This window comes from Macrobrachium nipponense, chromosome 27, assembly GCF_015104395.2.
Source record: "Macrobrachium nipponense isolate FS-2020 chromosome 27, ASM1510439v2, whole genome shotgun sequence".
NCBI classification, from domain to species: Eukaryota; Metazoa; Arthropoda; class Malacostraca; order Decapoda; family Palaemonidae; genus Macrobrachium; species Macrobrachium nipponense.
In genome coordinates this window covers 17,712,728-17,737,301 of record NC_087216.1, presented here as the reverse complement: position 1 = coordinate 17,737,301, position 24,574 = coordinate 17,712,728, and the positions used below count along the sequence as shown (strand labels likewise).

The 24,574-nt window shown below is 36.0% G+C and overlaps 2 protein-coding genes across 2 annotated transcripts; both read left to right on the top strand.

Moving 5' to 3' along the window:
• The first annotated feature begins 4,869 nt into the window (after positions 1-4,869).
• On the top strand, positions 4,870-8,258 carry LOC135200556 (putative mediator of RNA polymerase II transcription subunit 26). The gene is made up of 4 exons (XM_064229193.1): positions 4,870-4,916; positions 5,764-5,841; positions 6,735-6,871; positions 7,329-8,258. Exons 1-4 carry the CDS (start codon positions 4,911-4,913, stop codon positions 8,152-8,154), a joined length of 1,047 nt encoding a protein of 348 aa, XP_064085263.1. The 5' UTR covers positions 4,870-4,910; the 3' UTR covers positions 8,155-8,258.
• An 11,881-nt stretch (positions 8,259-20,139) lies between these two features.
• Positions 20,140-23,188, top strand: LOC135200555 (prion-like-(Q/N-rich) domain-bearing protein 8). The gene is made up of 4 exons (XM_064229192.1): positions 20,140-20,171; positions 21,028-21,105; positions 21,617-21,750; positions 22,048-23,188. Exons 1-4 carry the CDS (start codon positions 20,166-20,168, stop codon positions 22,865-22,867), a joined length of 1,038 nt encoding a protein of 345 aa, XP_064085262.1. The 5' UTR covers positions 20,140-20,165; the 3' UTR covers positions 22,868-23,188.
• Positions 23,189-24,574: the final 1,386 nt, after the last annotated feature.

Sequence of the window (24,574 nt, the reverse complement as noted above, 5' to 3'; positions counted from 1 at the left end):
TAGAAAAACAACTAATATGTCGTTAGTACCTCCCATATCCACAAAAAAAAACACCACCACCACCCTTGATAGCATTACAACACCCATGTTAGTATATAAAAAAATCACCAGCATCAGAAGTATCATTATCAGCAGTATTAGTATAAAAACATCACCAATGTTAATGCTTGCCCATTCACCAAAAATTCAGCACAAAATTCACCAAAAGTTTAGCAAAACTCAGCACAATTCACCAAAATTCAGCCAGATTCATCACCCATGAACTACTGACATATTCTCCAAAGTCACAGAAACTCAATAAATAATTGACCACAAAACTTCTCCCCTAATTCATTGTAATGATTCTCCATAATACAATTATCTGTAATAATTATGAAATAATCTCCAATGAAATATCTCATATCTCTCGTAAAACATGTCTCAAGTAATGATAATTCTACTTAAGTAACTCTCCCGTAAAATATCTCAGGTAATAATAATGATAATAATAATTCTCCATAGTAATAATTCTCCTGCAAATATCTCAAGTAAGGGCATTAATATTTCCATTCCACAGTATACACCAATATTGCCAATCCCCCAGTATACACCACCATTTCCAAACCAAAAATCAACACCACTCACTACTAGGCATATACAACCCCATTACCACTCCCGGGTATCATCATCATTCAGCAATGGCATCAAAAATTGACAACATCAGTCAGCACCACCGGGCATCACCATTCAGCACCACTCGGCAATCACCATCACTCAGCACCATTTTAAAGTAATCTCTCCAACACCAAGCAAATCTCTAATAAAAAGAAATAATCACTATGTCCTTATTATAATTGTGCCTTCCAAAGCATAAGGAAAACTTACACACATCCCATATGTATATCATTACCTTTTCTCTTCACTCAAGAGAAAGAAAATCTCTTTCTAAAAAAAACCCACGGGCATCTCACATCATCAACCAATCATTATCAGCTGATTCCTGCGGCATTGGAAATTTATTATTCAAGGGCAAACTCTTCCCCCAATACCCCGACACAAAGAAAAAAAAGAAGGAGTTCACCCCCCACTAAAAAAAAAAAAAAAAAGAGTACTTCACCCTCCTCTGAGCGTTAGAACACCCCCCTTGAACAGTGTTTGAGTACCCCCCGAGGCAGACCACTACTACCCTCCCCTTGCAATACCCCTCTGGGTCGGTTAGCAGAAATTACGCTGACTGCGTAAGATCAAGTGGGCACTCTTTGTCCAAGCAAAAAATGCAATTCAAGCACAGTTTCACATGTATGAAAACCGTTCATACACACGCATATATCAACACAAAGACGAATGCGTCTCTTCTAAACATGCGCCAATAAAAAAAACAAGTCACTTTCTGCTACTCATATTGGGAAAAAAATGTGATATCCTAAACCAAGCCCACAACTCACAAAATGATTAAAAAAAAAAACCCAGGACCAAAAACACATTTTGTAACACTCACCGCTTCATAATGAGAGAAAACCTGGAATCTGCCCAATTATAAACACGCTAATCTCATCGGCGCAACACAAACACGCTCAGCGAGAAGGCACTCGATTGTCTTTCACACACAAACTCGACTGAGTCCAACTCCCTCGACGCATCTCGCTCTAGGCAAAATTGATGACTCTAGTAAGATCCTTCCCTTCCCATTACCACAGTTAACGTACGGATATTTCTCATTCCCTCTCAATTAGCAACTGAAATTTTAATTTAATTTAACTTTTGTCCATTTTCAATCTCACAAAAGGCTTTGTCGTTCGAACACCGCTGCCCACCAACTATTACCAGCGAAGGGCGTCGCCCCCCCACTAGCTTTAATATTTGGTATGCGTTTTAGCCATAGCGTTAGGCGAACTGGTAATCCTCAGTCTCTTCTCTCTCTCTCTCTCTCAACCTCTCTCTCTCTCTCAAAGCGATCACTGGCAAAAGCTCTCTCTCTCTCTCTCTCTCTCTCTCTCTCTCTCTCTCTCTCTCTCTCCATTCCATCAGGTCATCAAATTAGAGTCGGAGTTACAAAAAATATATACGTTTTATTCAAAGCAAAGTATTAGTTGAATAATTCAAGTTCTTACAAGATAATTAATGGAATGATAATAGTTCAAGTCTCACAGACAACTAACTCAGATAACCCCCCGGTATTTAAATGTCTTAATCAGTAATTAGTCACACCAATTATCTCTTCTCCAAAATACAGTCCCCTCACTAGGACACTCGGTCCCCTCACTAGAACCGCCCATTGCAGCCTGGAACGTCAACACTTTAACATATAACTTTCGCAGAGCTATCCCAGCATTCTGCCTTTTCTCCCGTAGCTGTCTCCCTAGTTCTTGGCTAAACATGCCTTTATGAATGGACATAGTTTGTACACGTACACACGAATTCACACTCCTCGTCAATGCCCCAATTAACTGGTCACAGCCAGTTTTCAAACGCACCTTGAATAATAGCCTCACGACACTGATATGCTTAAGTAAGGAACTTTAACATCACACCACCCCAAAAGGAGATGTCAGCATTCTTAGGTCGCGCTTCGGACTCTGTCTCCATGGGAAGTTAAAAATGATCAGTCTGCACATAACATTAAAATGGTACATTAAACATATTATTAATCATAGCCCTCTTTGTCTAACACACACACAATAGGCACTATATATATATATAATATTATATATATTGATTATATTATATACATATATATATATATATATATATATATATATACATTACTTAATATATATATATATATATATATATATATATATATATATATATATATATATATATATATATACCCACACATATATATATATGTGTATATATATATATATATATATATATATAGAATATATATATATATATACACATATATATATGTGTGTGGGTATATATATATATATATATATACTATATATATATATAATATATATATAAATCCAAACACCATCCTTTTCATAAAAAGGGAGTTGATTAGCCGACGTTTCCCATTGCATTAAAAATGCTGAAATAATTGGAGATACTAAAAAAGCAGAAATTTACATTTTAAACACAATCGTATATATTACAATGGAAACACGAAAATACAGGCAAATGATCATAAAACAATGAAATAAAAAAAATCCAACTTGGTATTACAAACAATAATCCACCGGGGCAGTGGAGGTAAGGAGACTGAGAGGAACCGTTAAAAAGAAAATAATATGTCTGATAACATGTATGCAAACTCTAAATTAGGCAACGAACAACTGTGTAAATGTTAAATGGGCATTTAGGGGGTATTTTTATTATTATTATTATTATTATTATTATTATATTATTGTTGTTGTTATTATTATTATTATTATTATTATTATTATCATTATTATTATTATTATTATTATTATTATTATTATTATTATTATTATTATTATTATTATTATTATCGCACAATTATTGCTGTTTAATTTCCACAATAATATAATGATGGTAACATCAGTATGTTATTGTTTACCTTAAGAAACATTATTATTTTTTTTTTTTTTTATCACAGTCCTCCAATTTGACTAGGTGGTATTTATAGAGCGGGATTCCGGGTTGCATCCTGCCTCCTTAGGAGTCCATCACTTTTCTTACTACGTGCGCCGTTTCTAGGATCACACTCTTCTGCATGAGTCCTGAAGCTATTTCTGGTCTAGTTTTTCCAGATTCCTTTTCATCGATCTTGGGATCGTGCCTAGTGTTCCTATGATTATGGGTACAATATCCACTGGCATATCCCATATCCTTCTTATTTCTATTCTCAGGTCTTGATACTTATCCATTTTTTCCCTCTTTTTCTCTTCAACTCTGGTGTCCCATGGTATTTCTTCTTGATTTTGTCAATCACGTCACGTCTGGTCTATTTGCACGTACCACCCTATCCGTTCTGATACCATAGTCCCAGAGGATCTTTGCCTGATCGTTTTCTATCACTCCTTCAGGTTGGTGCTCGTACCACTTATTACTGCAAGGTAGCCGGTGTTTCTTGCACAGGCTCCGGTGGAGGGCTTTTACTATTATTATTATTATTATTATTGGGCACAATTTTCAGTGTCGAAAATGATAACAATGATTGCAGGTCCACAGTAATATCGCATGTGAAGTATATAAAGTGTTTAATGATTATCATTAAACACTTTATATACTTCACATGCGATATTACTGTGGACCTGCAATCATTATTATTATTATTATTATTATTATTATTATTATTATTATTATTATTATTATTATTATTATTATTATTATTATTATTATTCAGAAGATGAAGAACCCTATTCATATGGACAAGCCCACCAAAGGGTCCACTAATTTGAAATTCAAGCTTCCAAGGAAATTTATGGTGCTTAGGAAGAAGTAAAAGGGGGTAAAGAGAAACACAAGAGCACAATATCCCACTCATTAAAAAAAGACAAAAATTAAACAAATTAATAAGTTAATCATTACATTAAAAATGTATTCAAATGCAAGGAGAATAGAATTGGGGCAGCAATAACATTGTATCTTCGTTTTAACCTCTGAAGTTCAGTAAAAGGAACTCTATAATATGTGACTGAAGTCTTTACTATATCCCGTGAGGACTTGACGCATCTTCGAGTGATTCCCCGCCCTCTGAACCACTCTCTACCTTTTCCCTGGAACTCAGCCATATTCTCACCCTCGTACCTCCACGATCCAATTCTCAGGTCCTCGTTGTTGCAGGACTAGAGAACTAGCCATTGCGGTTCTGCTGGATATTCTCAAGGACGCTGTAGGAAAGGGGCAGGGAGAATGTTTCTATGAAACTGATATAAAAGACTGCAATCGACCATTGATGACATTAAGCCAATAACGATCTAGACCGAAACAGTTGGTTGATTATAACTCCTACGGCCATCATGAAGGTAAAAACGGTTGAAATATGATTTTTTTTATTCGTATCAATGAATCGATTAGAAGCCTTCTCCGTTGCATTGAATTCTTTGAAGTTGAACACAAGACTTTGTAGTGACAAGCGTATCCAAAAAAGAGCAAAGAATTAGCTAAGTTAAGAGGGCATTGTGGCTATTACAATTACACTCGTTATATGTTTACGCCATGGATTGTTTAGACTTAGCAGAAAGACTGTAGCATTAGAAACATATGAATATATTCACGCGCATAAATTGTTGATGGATACCAGAAAGATTGGGATTAGATTTTGTGGTACTGTGAATGTAAATATACTCCCAGTACCCGATATATGTATATATATATTATATATATATATATAGTATATATATATATATATATATATATATATATATATACACATATATGAACATATGTTTATTTTGCTTTGGAATAACAGTAAGATAGGAAGTAGGTTTTGCAGTATTAGAGACATATATTAATATATTCAAGCGCATAAATTGTTGATGGATAGCAGAAAGATATGAATTCGATTTGTAGTGATGGATAGACGTATGAAAATATTCACTCACATAAGATTTTTCTTCCATTCGAATAGCAATAAGATAGGAATGAGATTTTGTAGTATTAGAGACAAATGAATTCACAGGTATCAATTGTATTTAATAGAAATATCATTAAACTGAAATTTTGCTTTATTAAAGCAAATCAGATCTATGACACTTGATACTGAAAGTAAAACTAAAAAATAACCTGGTACATATATACTTGCAATGATTTTCTTGACGGTGTCTCTCTCTCTCTCTCTCTCTCTCTCTCAATCTTATTCGCTCGTTTCAGGTGTCAATGCTGATAGCTCTTATCGGGTCCATTTCTGTGATATCGGCTGCCCCGCAATTTGACTTTAACAATAATCAGGTTAGTTCACCATGATTTGTCCTTTTTTCTGTACTTGAATATATATATATATATATATATATATATATATATATATATATATATATATATATATATGTGTGTGTGTGTGTGTGTGTGTGTGTGTGTTGTGTGTCTGTGTGTCTGTGTGTGTGTATATGTATATATACATACATATATATATATATATATATATATCATATATATATATATATAGATATATATATATATACATATATATATATATATATATATACTAGATATACTATATATATCATTCGAGCTACAAATGTCCTTTAATATCTAATTCGCTCTACCTCGGAATTAATATATTTTCATATATGTACCGAAGGGGAATTTTTAGTTGATAATAATTTCGTCCCCTCATGGGATCGAACCACCGTCCAGTGGACGGGAACGAAATCAGGACTTGATAACGTCACTAGGCCGTCCTGATTTGGTTCGATCCCATGAGGGGGACGAAATTATTATCAACTAAAAATTCCCCTTCGGTACATATATGAAAATATATCAGTTCTGAGGTAGAGCGAATTAGATATTAAAGGACATTTGTAGCTCGAATGATTTATATGAATCACGGTGATGTGATAATTATTCATATATTTCATATATATATATATATATATATATATATATATATATATATATATACATATATATATCATACATATATATGTATATATATGTATATATGTATATATTATATATAGATAGATATAGATATATATATATATATATATATATAGATATATATATATATATAATATATATAATAAAAGAGGAAACAATTTTTTGAAAAAAAAAAGTCACTGATATTGAATAAAGTTTATCGACTGAGAACCCATCTCAACTCTAACTGTCTTCTGATCCATCAGCCTAGTACGCCGTACACTTTCGCCTACGGCGTCAATTCTCCTGAAACGGGAGACGTCAAGGAACACAAGGAGAGCGTCTCTCCTGCAGGAATCACCGAGGGCGAATACAGATGGCTCCAGCCTAATGGACTCTTCAGGTAATGGAGGGAAGCTCTTGTATTGTGATGCTATATTCAATGCGTTTTTAAAAGCAGTATAAATGTCATCTACACCAGGAATATTTTTAAAACCAGTATGGAGTAGAATGGAATAAAAGTTTTAGGCTAAAAGCCAAGCGCTGGACCTATGAGGTCATTCAGCGCTGAAAGCGAAAAAGGAGGGTTGAAAGGTGTAACAGGAGGAATGCCTCGCAGTTGCACTAGAAAACAATTGTTAGAAAGGGTGGAAAGTCATGGGGAAGAAAGAGGATATGAACGGAGGTACGGATAGGAAAGAAAGAGGTTGAAGCTAGGGGCCGAAAGGACGCTGCAAAGACCATTAAGTAATGCTTACAGCGCACCGCGGGAGGTGCACTGACAGCACTATCCTCCTGTGGGAAAAAAACAGTATATGAAACCATTGCTTCCAGTGTTCAAAATCCTTCTCATTCCACAGAGTGACTCGGTACACCGCTGACAACGGAGGATACCGCGCAGTAGTTAGTGAAGAGGCAGGAGAACCAGTCGCCACATACTACACCAACACCCTCCTAGGCTCAGGACCATCACAAGGGTCAGTTACCACCAGTTTCCAGTCAAATAACCAGGGCTTCAGCAACTTCCAGCCTGGAAACCTCGTCATTTCCAGGACACAGAACTTCCAGGACCAAAGCTTCACAAACTCGCCCAACTTCCAGAACCAAGAATTTAGGGACTTCCAGTTCCAGGGCTTCAGGAACCCACAGAACATCTTCCCACGTGATTCCGGTAACGGTCAATCGTTCCAGAATCAAGGGTTCTCCGGCTCGCAAGTTTTCCAGAACCAGAGGAACGTGATTGACGGAGGTTTCCAGAACCAGAGGAACGTGATTGGCGGAGGTTTCCAGAACCAAAGGGACGTAATTGACGGAGGTTTCCAGAGCCAAAGGAACGTAATTGACGGAAGTTTCCAGAACCAGAGGAACTTGATTGATGGAGGTTTCCAGAATCAGAGAAACGTGATTGACGGAGGTTTCCAGAACCAAAGAAACGTGATTGACGGAGGAATCATTAACGGTGGAATTATTGACGGGGGAGTCACTAGTACCACTTCGAATACCTTTGGATCCGGTTTCAACCGATTCGGATCAAATCAGAACAACTTCATCAACAGGAATTTCAACGGTAATTTTGACTCTTTCAACAACTTCAATGGATTTGGCAACTCAGGTTTCACCGGCGGTGACATCAACAGCGGGACGGCCGTAGTACTATCCTCGAACCGAAACAGATTCATCGCCTGATGGCTTTGCTGTAAAACCGAATCTAATCATTCCATTTCGCTGTAATATTACTTAAAACGCATTGTATCCGAGTGTATGACATTTAAATGAAATGCGAAATCACATTTTGTCTTTAACTGCATGTCTTTATATAATTGAAACTAATTATTCATCAGTAATGGAGTATATTATGGAGAAAATGACGTGGACTTTTTGTCCTCAGTTCCACTGAAAAGTGGATACATTTTCTGTGGACTTGTTAAGATTTTTGGATCTTCCTAGATAGTGAACCCCCAGGGTTATAATCCGGTATGTATCCACCTATGCAAAGGCGTGTTTAGTACAACCCCGTTAGGGATTATCGTGAAAACATAAACAAAAGACTGTAAAAATCATGGAGATAATGACCCCCAAGAAATATTATTCCCTGATGACGATCCTCGAAGACCCTTGGAGTCATTTTTTTTTTTTTTTTTTTGCTGGAAAAGAACAAAAAGATTATGCTGGAAGATGTCAGCATCATCTAACATGAAATGACAGTGGTTTATGACAATTACAAGACAGTTGAATGTTAGAAAAATAATGGATTTTGTATGTAACTTAAACTCGAAAATTCTGCTTTCCACACGAACTGGAAAGTAACAGAGAACGGGTCGTCGAATAAACTGGATGTTTTCCAGGATCTAGAAAACTAGTCTATTATGGAATAAGGTTTAAGGTTCATACAGAAGATTCGTCTTTTCACTCAATAGTTGAATTTGATAGATGCAGAGCCGTTGCAAATAAAGGTATAGTAATGGATTTTTCTGTACAGTGTATAACGCTGTATGAAACTCTCAGCCGCAGCCAATGAAACTTTCAGCCACGGCCTAGCGGTAGCTTGTGTTGTTGGGACCTATAGCGCTGCCTGACGACCGTTCAGGGCTAACTTTAACCTTAAATAAAAGAAACACTACAGAGGCTAGAGGGCTGCAATTTGGTATGTTTAATGATTGGAGGGTGGATGATCAACATACCAATTTGCAGCCCTCTAGCCTCAGTAGTTTTGAAGATGTGAGGGTGGACAGAAAAAGTACGGACGGATGAACAGACAAACAGCCATCTCAATAGTTTTCTCTTAGGGAAGATTAAAAATGCTTGTGGATAAAAGCACGTAGATGCGTTGTTTATTTGCCTTTTATATTTTTACCAGGAATAGAATTTCCTCTGAGTAATGAAACTACTCAATGAATCCATTTGTCCTTCTGATAAAAAGTATTACAATTTCCCGGCTAACTCCGCTGTCAGAATCGCCACTAACTCTAGAGTTGACTATAGTAGATTCACATCAACCGTGCATTTGATGTCTAGGCCAGTCCCTTACGACGCTCCTGATTGGCTGTTGATAAGCCAATCACAGGGCTGGAAACTCTCAGTCTCTCTCGAGAGTTCATATAGGTAGGATCTATGTTCCACCTCTCCTGAACGACGTATCCCTCAGGAGAAGTGGAGCGTAGATCCTACCCATGTGAACTTTCGAGAGAGACTGAGAGTTTTCAGCCCTGTGATTGGCTTATCAACAGCCAATCAGGAGCATGGTAAGGGACTGGCCTAGACATCAAATGCACGGTTGATGTGAATCTTCTATACCTGTTATTTCGTGAGTTACTCTCTGTGATAAAATAGAGTCAAAGCTACAGAGATCAGATCCTCTGGGCAATTCTGTATATGTAAACGATGCTGTTACAATGCTTGGGCAGATAAACTGATAAAAGGATACTTAACTTTGCTCTTACCGAAATCAGCGGCGTCGATGACCTAAGTTGTTGTGACGCCATGGTACATTTTTTTACATCAATCACTCAATCAAAAATTACTGAAATCAGATTAAGGTCCAGATAATTCCACCTAAATTGTCCAACGAGGTACCAACACTGAGCACTATATTAAATTGCTTCATGCAAAAACATTTTAGTGTAGACAATTGGCCTTATACATTTTTTTTCGTTTATTTTTTTTTATTTAAAACCGTGAGTCTTGCTTATTTTAGGTTATACAATTCAAAGAAAATTTGAGTTAAGTCTTAATAAAGCTTGGAGACGTAACTTGAAAACTTTTATAATTTGTTTTATTTTTGTTTATTTAAAACTGTGACCCTGGTTTTTTCTCGGTTATATGATTCAAAGAAAATGTGAGTTAAGTCTTAACGAAGCTTAGCGACGTAACTTGAAATTTTTTTTATAATATATTATATACTGTACAGTTCACGAATACTAAACAAGTTAAATGGAATGTTAAATATTTATTGTTATGTTTGATTCAGACAGAAATCTCACACCCATGACGTTTATATATATATACATATATATATATATATATATATATATATATATATATATATATATATATATATATATATATATATGTGTGTGTGTGTGTGTGTGTGTGTGTATATATATATATATATATATATATATATATATATATATATATATATATATATATGTATGTATGTATTCATGTATATACTATATATATATAACAAAAATGACGCGCAAACAAAAGAATACGGGTAAAGCGAACAGGTCAACTTACTAGACACATTATATACCTCTTTCTCGCGCGCTCTCTGGCCTCCTTATTATCGGTGTAGTCTTTTTATTAGGGCTCGTGCCTGTATGATAAGGCGCCCTATGAGGTAATGTTAGACTTGCGATAATTTTACGCTAAGTCGGTTGGTATTGCACTTCCATATTCATGGGAGTGACTTGGGGTTTGTAGATCACTTACGAAGTCGGTATTATCTTGTTGGTTATTACGACGATGTGTTAAACTCATGGTGAGGAGGTTCTTGTAGAAAACACGAAATATAAAAATATATGTATTCTTCTGAAGTTTTACATGCTGAAGATCAGATATGATTGTACAAGTCTTCTAATAACGATAGCTTGATCGCTTCTGCCAATGATGATGGCTAATCCTATTCCTCTACATGATAAAGCTTAGGTAAAGAGGTACAGGTCTTCTAATGACGATAGCTAACTCTGTTCTCCAGTTCTACATCTCTGTTACAAGTTATGAAGGAACAGACAGTAGTTCGAACATATGAACATACATACAAATGACATAGTTTCATACGAACACACAATCAAAATGAGACACGCTACAGATCACGTAGGCCGTTTGAATTATAGGTCGGGGTAGTTGTCTCAAGCAGGGAGCTTGGACTAATGTTTATAAACAATTGAATGACTACAGGTGACGGCATGTTATCTTAGCCTACATACTTATTGTATACGTCATCTTTAGCGTCTCTAGTCTGATCACATTCCTGCAAGCAATCTGGTTGACCTCTTTAGTTTTAGACTTTTATATATATGGACTAACATTCCATATTTTTATTATGTAAACACTTACATCAGCTCGGTCAGCTACCAAAACCAACTACTGAATATTACTCAAACTTGACTTGCATTTGACTTATAGGAGTGTGATACAGACACTATGTGAATATATATATATAAGTAAATAAAAATTCATTGTGTACATGAATTGATTCAAGTAATAAAATATAAAACAATGATATTGGTAAATAATAGTGATCACGTGATATATAATGATACAGTTTTTTCACTTCATCTCATTAAGATACATATGCTACAGAAAATACTAATGTACTCTGATAATTGCATAGAATGAAGATTAATATGATAAAAACATATTTAACTGATAAAAATTTTCATATATGAATTGATAACATTATTAATGTTTATGCTGATTGATTCGTTGATTTTTATGCTAAATGTTATATATCTGATTCATTAATCAATATACTAACTCATATATAACTGCAGATATTGGTAAGATAAAAGGTAACAGATTGATTATAGGCTACCTGATTTGTTTATACATATGTATATGGATTCATATAATTATGATTAATATATGTGCACTTTAAATAGATTCCTATTGCGTACACGCAAAGATATATTTCGATTCCGTTATTTATGATCATTTATATATAGATTCCTAGTGCGTACACGCAAAAAAATATATTTCAATTCTGTTATTTATTTATGATCATTTATATATAGGATACATGATACTTTATATATATAGGATACATGACCGAGGTTATACTACTTCACTTTTAACTAGCGTTCGAACAACTTTTCGTCCATTACACAGTTTCCAGACAACCACCTATAGCCCAATGAAACGGCCTATTTCACAGGGTTAAAACAAGGGGAAAATTTGCCTGGGCGGGTCCAACGTTCTATTTTTGCGCTCATACTTATTCTCTGCATCCTAAGCTACACGATTACGTTCGCGATGAATAAAAAAACATCCCCAGCACGAGTCCTTCGCCAGCAAAGTAGAGTTGAATATCCTTCGGGTCGTAATTGTCGGAAGTATGTCCCTTTCGTAGTCGATTCTGACAGCCGCCGGAGCATTCCGCATTAAAACGAGATTAACGACGAGATACGGTGTCGGTCGAGATTAACGACGAGATACGGTGTCGGTCGAAGAAGTCCATGAAATTCCTTTCACATTGTAGGCGGTTGTTACTTGACTGTAGTCGTCCGCTGCGACGAACGATTTTTTGAAGTTGCGATGTGAAACTCTCGTACTGCAGGATACTGTAACCAGGTTCCATTAATCAGCCTGCAAGTTAAATTATACTTGTCACAAGGGCAAAGTAAATTCAGACAACATCCAAATACGGGAGGGGAGAGAGCCATTTAGACCAGACTTAACCCACATGAATTCGCTGATATTTTGGAATTCAAAAGAGTCCGCTGTACAAACTTTTTTATCCATGGCATTAACAATGAGTGAACCTATCCAGGTCTATGATGACTGTAAAAATATCCATAATTATAAAAAAAAAAAAAAATAGATATCATTACGAGTCTCAAAGAAAATTCGATATTACTGGTAGTAAGTTACTAGACAAAGAAGTGGAAAACGGAGCTATTTGTAAGATTGCCAGGCAACATGAGAATCAAAGAGAAGATTAATCAGGATTCTGTATTTCTCTATGCTAACTGAAATTAAGTTGTGATAAAATCTGATCCTATGTGCCCTAACAAAAGTTTCATATTCAATTTTCTCGCGCGCATCCTCTGAGGTTAATTTTTAAAAACTTTATTAATAGGTAGGAGATGCAACGAAAAAAAACCCACTATGTAACTAATTTCTATATAAACTTTGGGTTTTTCAAGAAAATGCGACATTTTCCCATGACTGGATACTTCTAAATGTCTATGAGGTTCAGAAAAAAAAATTAATTCATTTTGATGTTATAGAAATTCTATTTCCTTATTTTGTTTATTAATTTTAAAATGATTTCAAGTTGCATTGCGCATACCGATAGACACTTGTACCTAACGTCTGCCTTGCCCATGAGAAGTTCGGGCTAAGCATTCCTTTCTCCAGTCAATCTGTTTTGCAAGCAGAGACGACACACAGATGAAGCCTGTGTAAGCAGATTATTGAGGTTTAAAGGAACAAATGCTGATACGGCAATGATGACGTCGTCACTTGGCAGGAGATTGCTCTCAGCCAGCTAAGAGTTACGTTACTTGCTGTAATAAATACGACTTTAGGATAAATTTTTTGTTTTTTAATACTCGACCCACATGAGAAGAATGTCTGAAAAAAAACAGTACCAAAATTGAACAATATATTAGTTTCATGTTGGAAATCTGCATAATTGTAATTATGTTAAATTAAATATTCCTTATCCAAACTGATGAAAAAGGTTTCCATACAAATTCTATATATATTATTAGCCCTGTATAAGATTCATATAGGATTATTCCATAGATAACATTTTCACTTCTAGACTTCCTGACTTTAAAATCTCTTTTATTTTATTTTATTTAATTTATTTAAATTATTATTATTATTTTTTTTTTTTTCATTGACTACGAATATAAATCACCGGGACAGACAATATGTCAGTAGGTTTTGGATATGTGTTTGAACTTTTAGCTTATTTGTCATTACTAAAGCATTAAGTTAGAGTTCAAATCTTTACGCATATATATTTGGATATTTAATACAACCTTATGGTTACCGTTTTGCTTATTGATTTTATCGTGATTCCTTTTTTTATTATAATTTGTAACCCTTCCGACTTCTTACGGAGTGTATTATATTGACTCCACTTGTATCCATATTTATTTTATTTTTTTATATTTATTTATTTATATATTTTTTTATATATATTTGATAAATTAATGGTTGGCTTGAATATGTGGAAGAGTGTTCTAGCGGCGTACCGTATAAGGCTACTTGCGGTATCATTTCTACAGATACGAGATATGAATGATAAAGGTATTTAAAACCGCGAGAACCGCTATAATCCAGTTCGGATCCAATATCACGAGTTGTACTTGTAAGACATTGTCACTTTTTTATTTATCTCTTATTCTACCAAACCGATTGACTCTGGGTGATAAAATATATTATTGGTTTTCTTAATGGAAAGGAATTCACACCACGTGTTATGGAGATTATTATTGATTTACACCACCCGAGTCAGATTATCATGTGTTGAATTCCATGTTTACTGATTTAGCACTCATAAATATTCCTAATGCACTCAATTGCGGTGTTTGTTTTTTAGTGCTATTACTTCTATATAACGTGTCAAGGAACTATTAACACTAAGAAGTGTTTATTCCCTCTGTCAGACTCGTAACTCTGTTACAATCAATTCCTAAAGTATATTCTTTCAAGGATTGATTTGGCACAGGATAGGCCCCTAAACTGACAGGTGTCTTAGTGTATCCCTTGTTTTCATGACACGGGTTACAATTAGTTATGTGCTTTTTTATATCTGTAAGCATTGTAGGCCAGTAAAACAGTGATTTGGCTTTCTGTGACATAGTAGGGAACCCTGGATGACGGAATGCAACCAGTTTATGACGATTGGTATGAAAGAGATTATTATTACTACCTGGTCGTTAGTCATCTGCTGTGTTCTTCGGGTTTTCCTCGTCACGGTCCTACATATAATATTACATTTGATTACATTATTCTGATACACATACTTTAAATATATTTTTGCTTTAGGGTTTCTGCTCGAAGTGTTTATTGGTTTGCTTAGCCGCTGACCCTGTTTCCGTTCGAAGTGTTTATTGGTTTTGCTTAGCTGCTGACCTTGTTTCCGTTCAAAGTGTTTATTGTTTGGTGTTTATTGTTTTGCTTATCACTGTTGACACTTGCTTTGTTCAGTTTGTAACAGTTCTGCGCTCCAACCCAGATATTCAATGGTCGCGATCTCTTGGGTTAAGGAATTTTCTTGTTTAGATACGGTTTAACAATAGGCACGGATGTTTCTATATCTTTTAGTCTAATTAATGGTTCTTTGCTGTATGGTGTGGGATTGCGGGATAATGCGTCAGCTATGATATTTGCTTTCCCAGGTAGATATCTTATCTTGGCTCCAAAGACCTGAATGATCATTTGTCACCGAGTTCCTTTTGGACTGTGATTAAAGCCTTTGAAAAACTCGGTAAAGGACTCATGTTCAGTAAGGACTTTATCAGGATAGCCATAGATTATGAACTTAAAATGTACTAGTGAGTTAAAGATACCTAGCCCTTCCTTGCTTATTACTGCATATTTACTTTCAGAGGGCTTTAGTTTACGTGAATAAAAAGCTATAGGAAAGAACTGTTTATCATATTGCTGAAGTAGTATCCCTCTTACCCCTTGGTCTGAGGCGTCTGTTGCAATAAAAAAAAAAAAAAAAAAAAAAAAAATTCCTTATTTAAATCAGGGATTTTTAAGTTAGGTAAGCTGCATTATTCCGCTTTTAAGATATCGAACGCCCGTTGATGCTTTTTAGACCATAATAAATCTACGCCCTTCTTCGTAAGATCTGTTAAAGGAGCTGTCATGATTGAAGAGTTACATATTTACATACGATTGTAATACCCACTACAGCGCCAAAGTGCTGTATCCCCCCTTTACGTTAATAGGTACCGGAAAGTTATGAATAGCCGACACCTTACCTTTAAGACCTTGACAAGACACATAAAACCTAGATAAACATGTTCGGTTTTAAAACTCACATTTAGATATTTTACTCTGAGATTATTTGTCTTTGTCTCTGTAGCACTAGCTCTACTTTACGTGAATGTACTTCTAAGGTATTAGAAAAGATTACAAGATCAACCATATAAGCATGTAGGGTATCCCCTAAAAGTCTCCAAACACTATATTGTAATTGGGGTGCAACGTAAGCCGGAGGCATACGTAAAAAATTGATAATGTCCCCTGAGTGTGTTGAAAACGGTGTATGAGGTACAATCACTTAGGTAATGGTATCTGGTAAAAGTTTTTAAAGTAAGTCCAAGCTGGTGAAAAATTTATTCTAACCTAACAGAGATAAGATGTCGTCGCTACATGGCACTGGAAACTATCGGGAGTCGTTTCCTTGTTTAAGCGACAGAAATCTACGCAGATACGCCAAGTCCGATCTTTTATGGCATGACGTTTTGAGGGAAAATTATATGGGCTATTTGATTTCCTAATGGCTCCTATTACTAACATATTTCAACTTCGTCATTTATCTCTATTTTGAAATTGCAGTGAGAGTCTATACGAAGGTACGAATATAGCTTTATGTTTGTCCTTAGACCGTATTTTGTGTTAAATTACATCCGTTTTTCCCAGAGATCACTCGCTAGTGGAGAAACTTCCTGGTATTCAGGTAAAAGATAAAAAAAAATTTCTGCTGAATCACCTCTGCTTGAATGACTTTACTGATATTACTTTAGTATAGATTATCAGAGAGATTCATCCACGACTGGTTGGGCGGGATTAAAAGTTAGCAACAATAAAAGAAATGCGATATTTATATGTATAGGTTTTTGTGGATTACTATATTAACTTGTTTGCAGCGAGTCAACCGTGTCTAGGGCTTTGTTCGCGGAAATCGTTATATTTCAGAGTGTCGGGAAGGATTAAAAACTTTCATTTCCCAGCAAAGTCTTTTTACACGCACTAAGACATTCGAGGGTGCACGCTTCTCGAGATTTTGCGTGCAAAGTGCGACTGCGGTTGTGGAGAATTCTGTTGGGTCATTTGAACAATGTTACGATTTATGAGACAAATGTATAGTTCCTTTATATAAGTTATTATTTGATTAACTGTCTCATTTTTGTTCAAACGGATTTTAATATGTTTGAAGGTTTATAGGATTTCCCTTTGATAAACACGCCTTATTTTGCAGGATGTAAGTTAATATTTTGTATACCCCTAGATGAATCTTACAATTACACTAGATACAGATCAATGTTTTTTATAACTATAGAGGTATCTGTAAAATCTCGCTTATCCGGACTTCTCATTAGGGAACTTGCTTTCGAACACAGACGGTGAGTCCGTAAATACAGGATATTACGTGTACTAAAGGAATAAACAAGATATTCTAATTTTTACGGGGCGCGTACAGTCGGGCTTTATCCACCACTACTTATAATAACTTACGTATTAAAAAAAAAACGAAAACCTGCTCTGATTACTTTATACGGTCGTGTGTTTCATAGGAAAAATCCTTTTTAATTCAAAAAGATATTGGCATGTATGAACCAACATCGCTTTTCCCCACTCTGCTAGAGTCGCTTATTGTGTGGAATTTGCTATGCTTTGAACACTTCGGCAGTTTTTGACTGACCTTGACCGCTTGACTAGGTGACACAGTCACCGAGTTTGCTTGTTTGATTCTGAACGGGCTACTGTTTCTATTTCTTTTTGTAATAATTAAGATCCTTCTCTTTATTACCATCGGCAACGTATTGTCTTGTTTTTTAGCATTATGTTGCTGGTTACGTATAAAGCAATGAATGACGAACTATTAGGAACTGAGCGATTACTAATAAGACAAGTTATCACTACTGCATTCAATATTAACTGTTTGTACTTCATTCTTTGCTAAAATTTGAAATAGTGAGGGATCCTGGTCAGCGCATTTAGCCTGATGAAAGTTTTTACAGACATATTATTCCTTGCAATCCAGCCATATTTTTAAAGTTAAGTTGAGTCATTGAGGTTCGATATTTTATTTAACTAAAACAAAAAAAAATCAATCAAGGCTAAAAAAACTGCGAGCGGGACTTTGCAAAGGAGCATTTATTGTCATGACCCGAAATAGTGTTACCTCTAATTTATATAGATTTGTACGGGTGTTCCACTTGTTTTTTTGTGTGTTTTCTAATCACTACGGTGCTTAACGACCCTATCCATGCATCTGTATAAATACAGACGTCCACTGCGTAAACGCATATTCACTGTTTAATATGATTTGTTACGTAAGGGATTAATAATCACCCAAAATGATAAAATTAACATAGTATATGATTATGATATTTCAGTAGAACTTCTGGAAACAGACACTCAAAGATAAAAACTCGCAGTAGCGAAATCTCAATGATGTAGATAATTTCTGTAAAAGTAAGATTAAGAATGTATCGTAACTTCAGCCACAGGAATAACGAAATTCGACCTGCAAAGGAAACACTCAAAGTTACTCCAAATGAATAAAAAATTGTACTTAGCTTGCTTTTGTGGGAAGTCACGGTGTTCCGATAACGACACACGGCCTTGGTCCTCCTTCTCTATTTAGCGGATGACCTGGTTTGGCTTCAGTTTCCCCCGTGCGTGTTGTTTCGATGATTCGAGCCCTTGAAAGATCCGATGCTGCAGACGCGTTCGGTTTGTTTTCTTGAAGTGCCGGAAACGCTCACTAACGATGTTTTCTTGAATGATTCTAATGAGAGAAACGAAGCTTGCGTTTGCCGTAGGAACAAAAAGACACGTCGGTTTTGTTTCTTGAAGTTATTCACTAAACGATGATACTAAGTTGGTTGAAGAATCTGTTGCTTTCGTCGTCGTTGAAGAGTTCTTATTGTTTTCTGAAGTCGCTCACTAAACGATGATACTAGGTTGCTTGAAGAATCTGCTGCCTCCGTCGTCGTTGACTTCTTATGATACATGAATTATTACTCTGGTTTTTCTTCGTAGGACGTTGTAGAGTTCTTGTCTGCGTACGCTGGACCACCAATATTAGGGCTCGTGCCTGTATGATAAGGCGCCCTATGAGGTAATGTTAGACTTGCGATAATTTTATGCTAAGTCGGTTGGTATTGCACTTCCATATTCATGGGAGTGACTTGGGGTTTGTAGATCACTTACGAAGTCGGTATTATCTTGTTGGTTATTACGACGATGTGTTAAACTCATGGTGAGGAGGTTCTTGTAGAAAACACGAAATATAAAAATATATGTATTCTTCTGAAGTTTTACATGCTGAAGATCAGATATGATTGTACAAGTCTTCTAATAACGATAGCTTGATCGCTTCTGCCAATGATGATGGCTAATCCTATTCCTCTACATGATAAAGCTTAGGTAAAGAGGTACAGGTCTTCTAATGACGATAGCTAACTCTGTTCTCCAGTTCTACATCTCTGTTACAAGTTATGAAGGAACAGACAGTAGTTCGAACATATGAACATACATACAAATGACATAGTTTCATACGAACACACAATCAAAATGAGACACGCTACAGATCACGTAGGCCGTTTGAATTATAGGTCGGGGTAGTTGTCTCAAGCAGGGAGCTTGGACTAATGTTTATAAACAATTGAATGACTACAGGTGACGGCATGTTATCTTAGCCTACATACTTATTGTATACGTCATCTTTAGCGTCTCTAGTCTGATCACATTCCTGCAAGCAATCTGGTTGACCTCTTTAGTTTTAGACTTTTATATATATGGACTAACATTCCATATTTTTATTATGTAAACACTTACATTTTCACCCGGCTTTTCTTCGCTCCCATTAACCGGCTCTTGGTGTTTTTCCAAGGGCGTTGGGTAGGCAACCGGTCCCCGACGACCTTCGAGGAGGAGCACCTGAAAGGGGTACGAGGGAGAAAGGGTCAAGCGCTTATTGTATATATAAAGAAGTGTCGCGACTCAGGGCGTCATTCGAATCGTAGATAATTGTGGTTAGCACACCGACCGATATGGAGGTAAATATTCTTAACGTTTTATTTTTCCGTTTTGGTTTCTCTAGTACTTTCGTTGTCTTCTTCATCTATTCGATATATAGTTTAAATTTGATTTTTTTTTTTTGAGAAAGGACGAAAATAACTTATACTAAAATTGTTAGTATTTGATTAGTAGCTTTTTTAATATTTCCATCATCCAGCACGCTGGTGTTGTCTCCTCTAAAAACACCACTTATCGTACAGTTCATATATATACGTACACACACACATATATATATATACACACAAACATGTATATGTATATATACAAGATGATGATAATAATAATAATAATAATAATAATAATAATAATAATAATAATAATAATAATAATAATAATAATAATAATAATGTTAGTAACAGTGAGAGAAACTACAGCATGAATATAAAATGAAAAGTAAGTGAGGTCTTCAAATTTGCCGATAAATTTCATTCTGTTTCTCACAAGTAAAGACAATATTAAAACAGATATGTATATGCCCTCGAGCGTCTGCTATTATTTCTGAATAGATCTTCAGCTGATAATTGTTGGATTAAATCTAATCTAAGCTTTTGCTAAAAAGGTTTAATAGGCTTAAGTCTTAAATACTCCTGTACGATCATCGTTGAAGTGAATTTCTATGCAAACCACAAACAGAAATGCCCAATAGAATCTTTCTTTTAAGATGATGAACTTTCCGAGTCCAAAATATCAGGTTCCCAAAAGGACACCCGCTGTCCTTTCTAAGGATAAGCTGTAGCATACATTATTTTCTTGGTGAGAGCTACTTTCTTTTTTTCCAAGTTCCTTGAGGACGCGATATCACCAGTAATCTTATTTGTGCATCGTTCATTCCAGATCACAATGTTGATGTTGCTCATTGGGACTGTAGCCCTGGGCTCTGCGGCTCCTCAGTTCGGCTTCGATGGCAGTCAGGTTAGTATCTTTTTTTCATCCTTTGACCGAGATTCACAAACACAATTGAAGAGACAGGAACAAAATATTATTTCTGTTTGGAAGTAGTTTAGTTTTCTATTGACATCACAGACAGGAACAAAAGTCTGTGATGTCAATAGAAAACTAAAAAAAACTATTACCAAACAGAAATAATATTTTGTTTCTGTCTGTGATGTCAATAGAAAACTAAAAACGAACTACTTCCAAACAGAAATAATACTTTTTTCCTGTCTGTGATGTCAATAGAAAACAAAAAAACTGCTTCCAAACAGAAATAATACTGTGTTCTGTTCCTGTCTGTGATGTCAATAGAAAACAAAAGAATTACTTCCAAACAAAAATAGTATTTTGTTCCTGTCTGTGATGTACATAGAAAAGAAAAAACTACTTCCACACAGAAATAATATTTTGTTCCTGTCTGTGATGTCAATAGAAAACAAAAGAACTACTTCCAAACAGAAATAATATTTTGTTTCCTGTCTCTCTGCAGCCCACGCCATATAGCTTTGCTTATGGAGTGGGTTCTCCTGAGACTGGGGACGAAAAGGAGCACAAAGAGACCGTCACATCTTCAGGCACGACTGAGGGTGAATACAGATGGCGCCAACCCAATGGGCTCTTCAGGTGAGAGAATGTATAACTGCTTAGTCTCCTAAGGCCTTTGGCATTTTGCTTTCAAGTCTCAAGTCTCACACTGACTCCATTATTGAAATACTGACTACAGCAGCATTAGCTCATAAAAATGAAAGAATTCTTTTACTGAACTGCAAGACAAGAGCTCTAGGAATTACAGCAGCATTATATCCTGAAATGAGGAGGCACAGGCCTTTTCAAAAAGGCCATTGGATGTCAAATAATATTTTCTGGCTTTTAGAAGGCTACGTTTCTTTCTAATATATATTTTATAATTTTCATCCACAGAGTAACTCGGTATTCTGCTGACGGTGCAGGGTATCGTGCAGTTGTTAGTGAAGAGCCTGGGGAACCTGTCGCCAATTACTACACAAACAGTTTACTGCAGTCAGGGCCTTCCCAAGGTATTGTCACAAGTCAGAGAAATCAACTGTCCATCAATTCTTTCCAAAGAGGAAATGTGGGATCAGTCAACTTCCAATCGGGAAACCAGGGTTTCAGTGGGTCACAGTCTGGAAACAGGGGATTCAGTAGCTTCCAGTCAGGAAACCAAGGATCAAGGAGGTCGCAGTCTGCAAACACAGGTTTTGGTAGCTTCCAGTCAGGAAATCAAGCCTTCACCAGAACAAACAACTTCCAGAATCGACCTTTTTCCACCAGACAGAACTCACAGAACCGGGCCTTCAGTAGCTCACCAAGTTTCCAGAACCAAGGTTTTGGTAGCACACAGAATTTCCAGAACCAAGAATTCAGCAGCTCACAGAATTTCCAGAACCAAGGCTTGAGCAGAACACAGAATTTCCAGAACCAAGGCTTGAGCAGAACACAGAATTTCCAGAACCAAGGATTCAGCAGCTCACAGAATTTCCAGAACCAAGGATTCAGCAGCTCACAGAATTTCCAGAACCAAGGCTTGAGCAGAACACAGAATTTCCAGAACCAAGGATTCAGCAACTCACCTAGCTTCCAGACCCAGAGTTTCAATAGCCCACAGAGCTTCCTGTCTCAGGGGTTCACTAGTGGACAAAGTTCTGGAACACAAACCTTCTCCAGCCAAGGAAACATCATAGACGGTGGAATTATTGATGGTGGAATTATCGATGGCTGAGTAATTGGCGGTGCTTCAAACGCCTTCGGCTCCACTTTCAACCAGTTTGATTCAAATTCAAATAACTTCAACACAAACGTCAACCGCAACTTCGGATCGACTTTCAGCAACTTTGCCTCAAACTCGAACAGGTTTAGCAACGATGGATTTTCAAACAGCAATATCAACAGAGGAATCGCCGTTGTATTGTCCTCGAACCGAAACTGATTTAGTTACTGATCAAAATGTGCTTCCGTTTCCTTGAACTACGACGCTCAGTGCCAATTAGGTCTTATTTATTGTAAACAAAATTTTGCGGGTGACTGAATGAATAAACGAAAATCGAACAAAAAAGGGCTTTTCTTCTAGATCATCATTCAATATGTCTTAAAATTTCCTTAATGAAACAGTTACCACCTTCGAATGCTCTGGTACATCTTCCAGAAACCACTGTTCTGTGACGTCGTCCTCGTCAAAATCTTTCCAAGAAATGATTCCGTTGTAGTCCAGTAACAGCAGTCCTTATGATACGGGAACCCATATAGTTATGGCGGTTCTTTCCCAGGTCTGATAATAATTCCTTCTAAGACAACCGCCGAAAAGCTAAACAATTACTATCCTGAGAAAGAAATCTCAAGAATTGTCAGAAGAAATGAACTGATGATCATCTGATACTTTGTATATTGTTAGGTTTCTAATATTTCATTCATACGATACCCAAGGAATGTTAAGCGAAGCGTTCGCATTGTCAGCATCAGAGAGTATGTCAGAGAGGATATTCCTCCCTTTACTTATTTATTATCATGATTAGGCTTTTATATATTAGTATCTTAGGCTTTCAACAAGAAGCAAGAACGCAAAAATAGTTACAGGGCTGTAGAACGCTTAATAAATCAAACCTAGGACTAAGATACCTAGAAGGGAGTAGGCTATCTTTCAGGGAAAAAAATTCATAAAAAAGCAGTGAATCCGCTGTTTCGCTACTTCAATCATTTGAGAAGCCGTAATTGTACTTCGCTCTAGTGAGAAATTACTTGAAGCGCTAATTCAAATCTTTCTATATTCCTAAGTAGGTTAGTATTTGTCCACCTATCACAGCAGTCTTGAAGGGAGTGGGATATGCTTCTTGAAAGACTGAGGTGGTGTCTATTTCCAACACATTGCTAACCATTATTAATATTGCAAGAATATAAATAAAAATTAGACCTATATTTATAGGGTTTTAAATCTGGAGGATATGACAGCTATGGAAAATGCGTGGTAATTGATATTCTATGGTGTGGCTGTGGTAATGGTATATGGGGTGGGGTGGGGTGGAGGTGATTTCTGCTTCTGAATAAAAGTGCCCGAAGATAGCTTATTTGCCTTTGGATACCATTGTCCAAATAATGAAGAAATTGGCCAGAGCTATTTTCCTTAGATAGTAACACTGCTTGTTGATGTGGGGTGAAGTAGTTGGTGGGAATATGAGTAATTATAAGCAAGTATCATTCTCAGAAGCCAAAACCTTGAACTGCAAGAGAGGCTGTTGGACAGACTGTCAAACGGAACCGAACTGTCGTCATTTTTATGCGATGTTCGTGAAATATTCTGTCTTTGCTTTCTAGATGTATAAGTGTGTAAAAAAGAAGCAATTGAAAGACGATTACTGTTAAATTCTTTGCAAAAGTAATCAAAAGTTCACAAACACATTATATATAAAATATATATATATATTATATATATATA

What these genes read in the sequence shown, in the direction of transcription:
- LOC135200556 (XM_064229193.1), top strand. An exon ending in TTGACTTTAACAATAATCAG is followed by an intron (nt 5,842 to 6,734) that starts GTTAGTTCACCA and finishes CTGATCCATCAG; the next exon opens with CCTAGTACGCCGTACACTTT. An exon ending in CAGCCTAATGGACTCTTCAG is followed by an intron (nt 6,872 to 7,328) that starts GTAATGGAGGGA and finishes CTCATTCCACAG; the next exon opens with AGTGACTCGGTACACCGCTG.
- LOC135200555 (XM_064229192.1), top strand. An exon ending in TCGGCTTCGATGGCAGTCAG is followed by an intron (nt 21,106 to 21,616) that starts GTTAGTATCTTT and finishes GTCTCTCTGCAG; the next exon opens with CCCACGCCATATAGCTTTGC. An exon ending in CAACCCAATGGGCTCTTCAG is followed by an intron (nt 21,751 to 22,047) that starts GTGAGAGAATGT and finishes TTTCATCCACAG; the next exon opens with AGTAACTCGGTATTCTGCTG.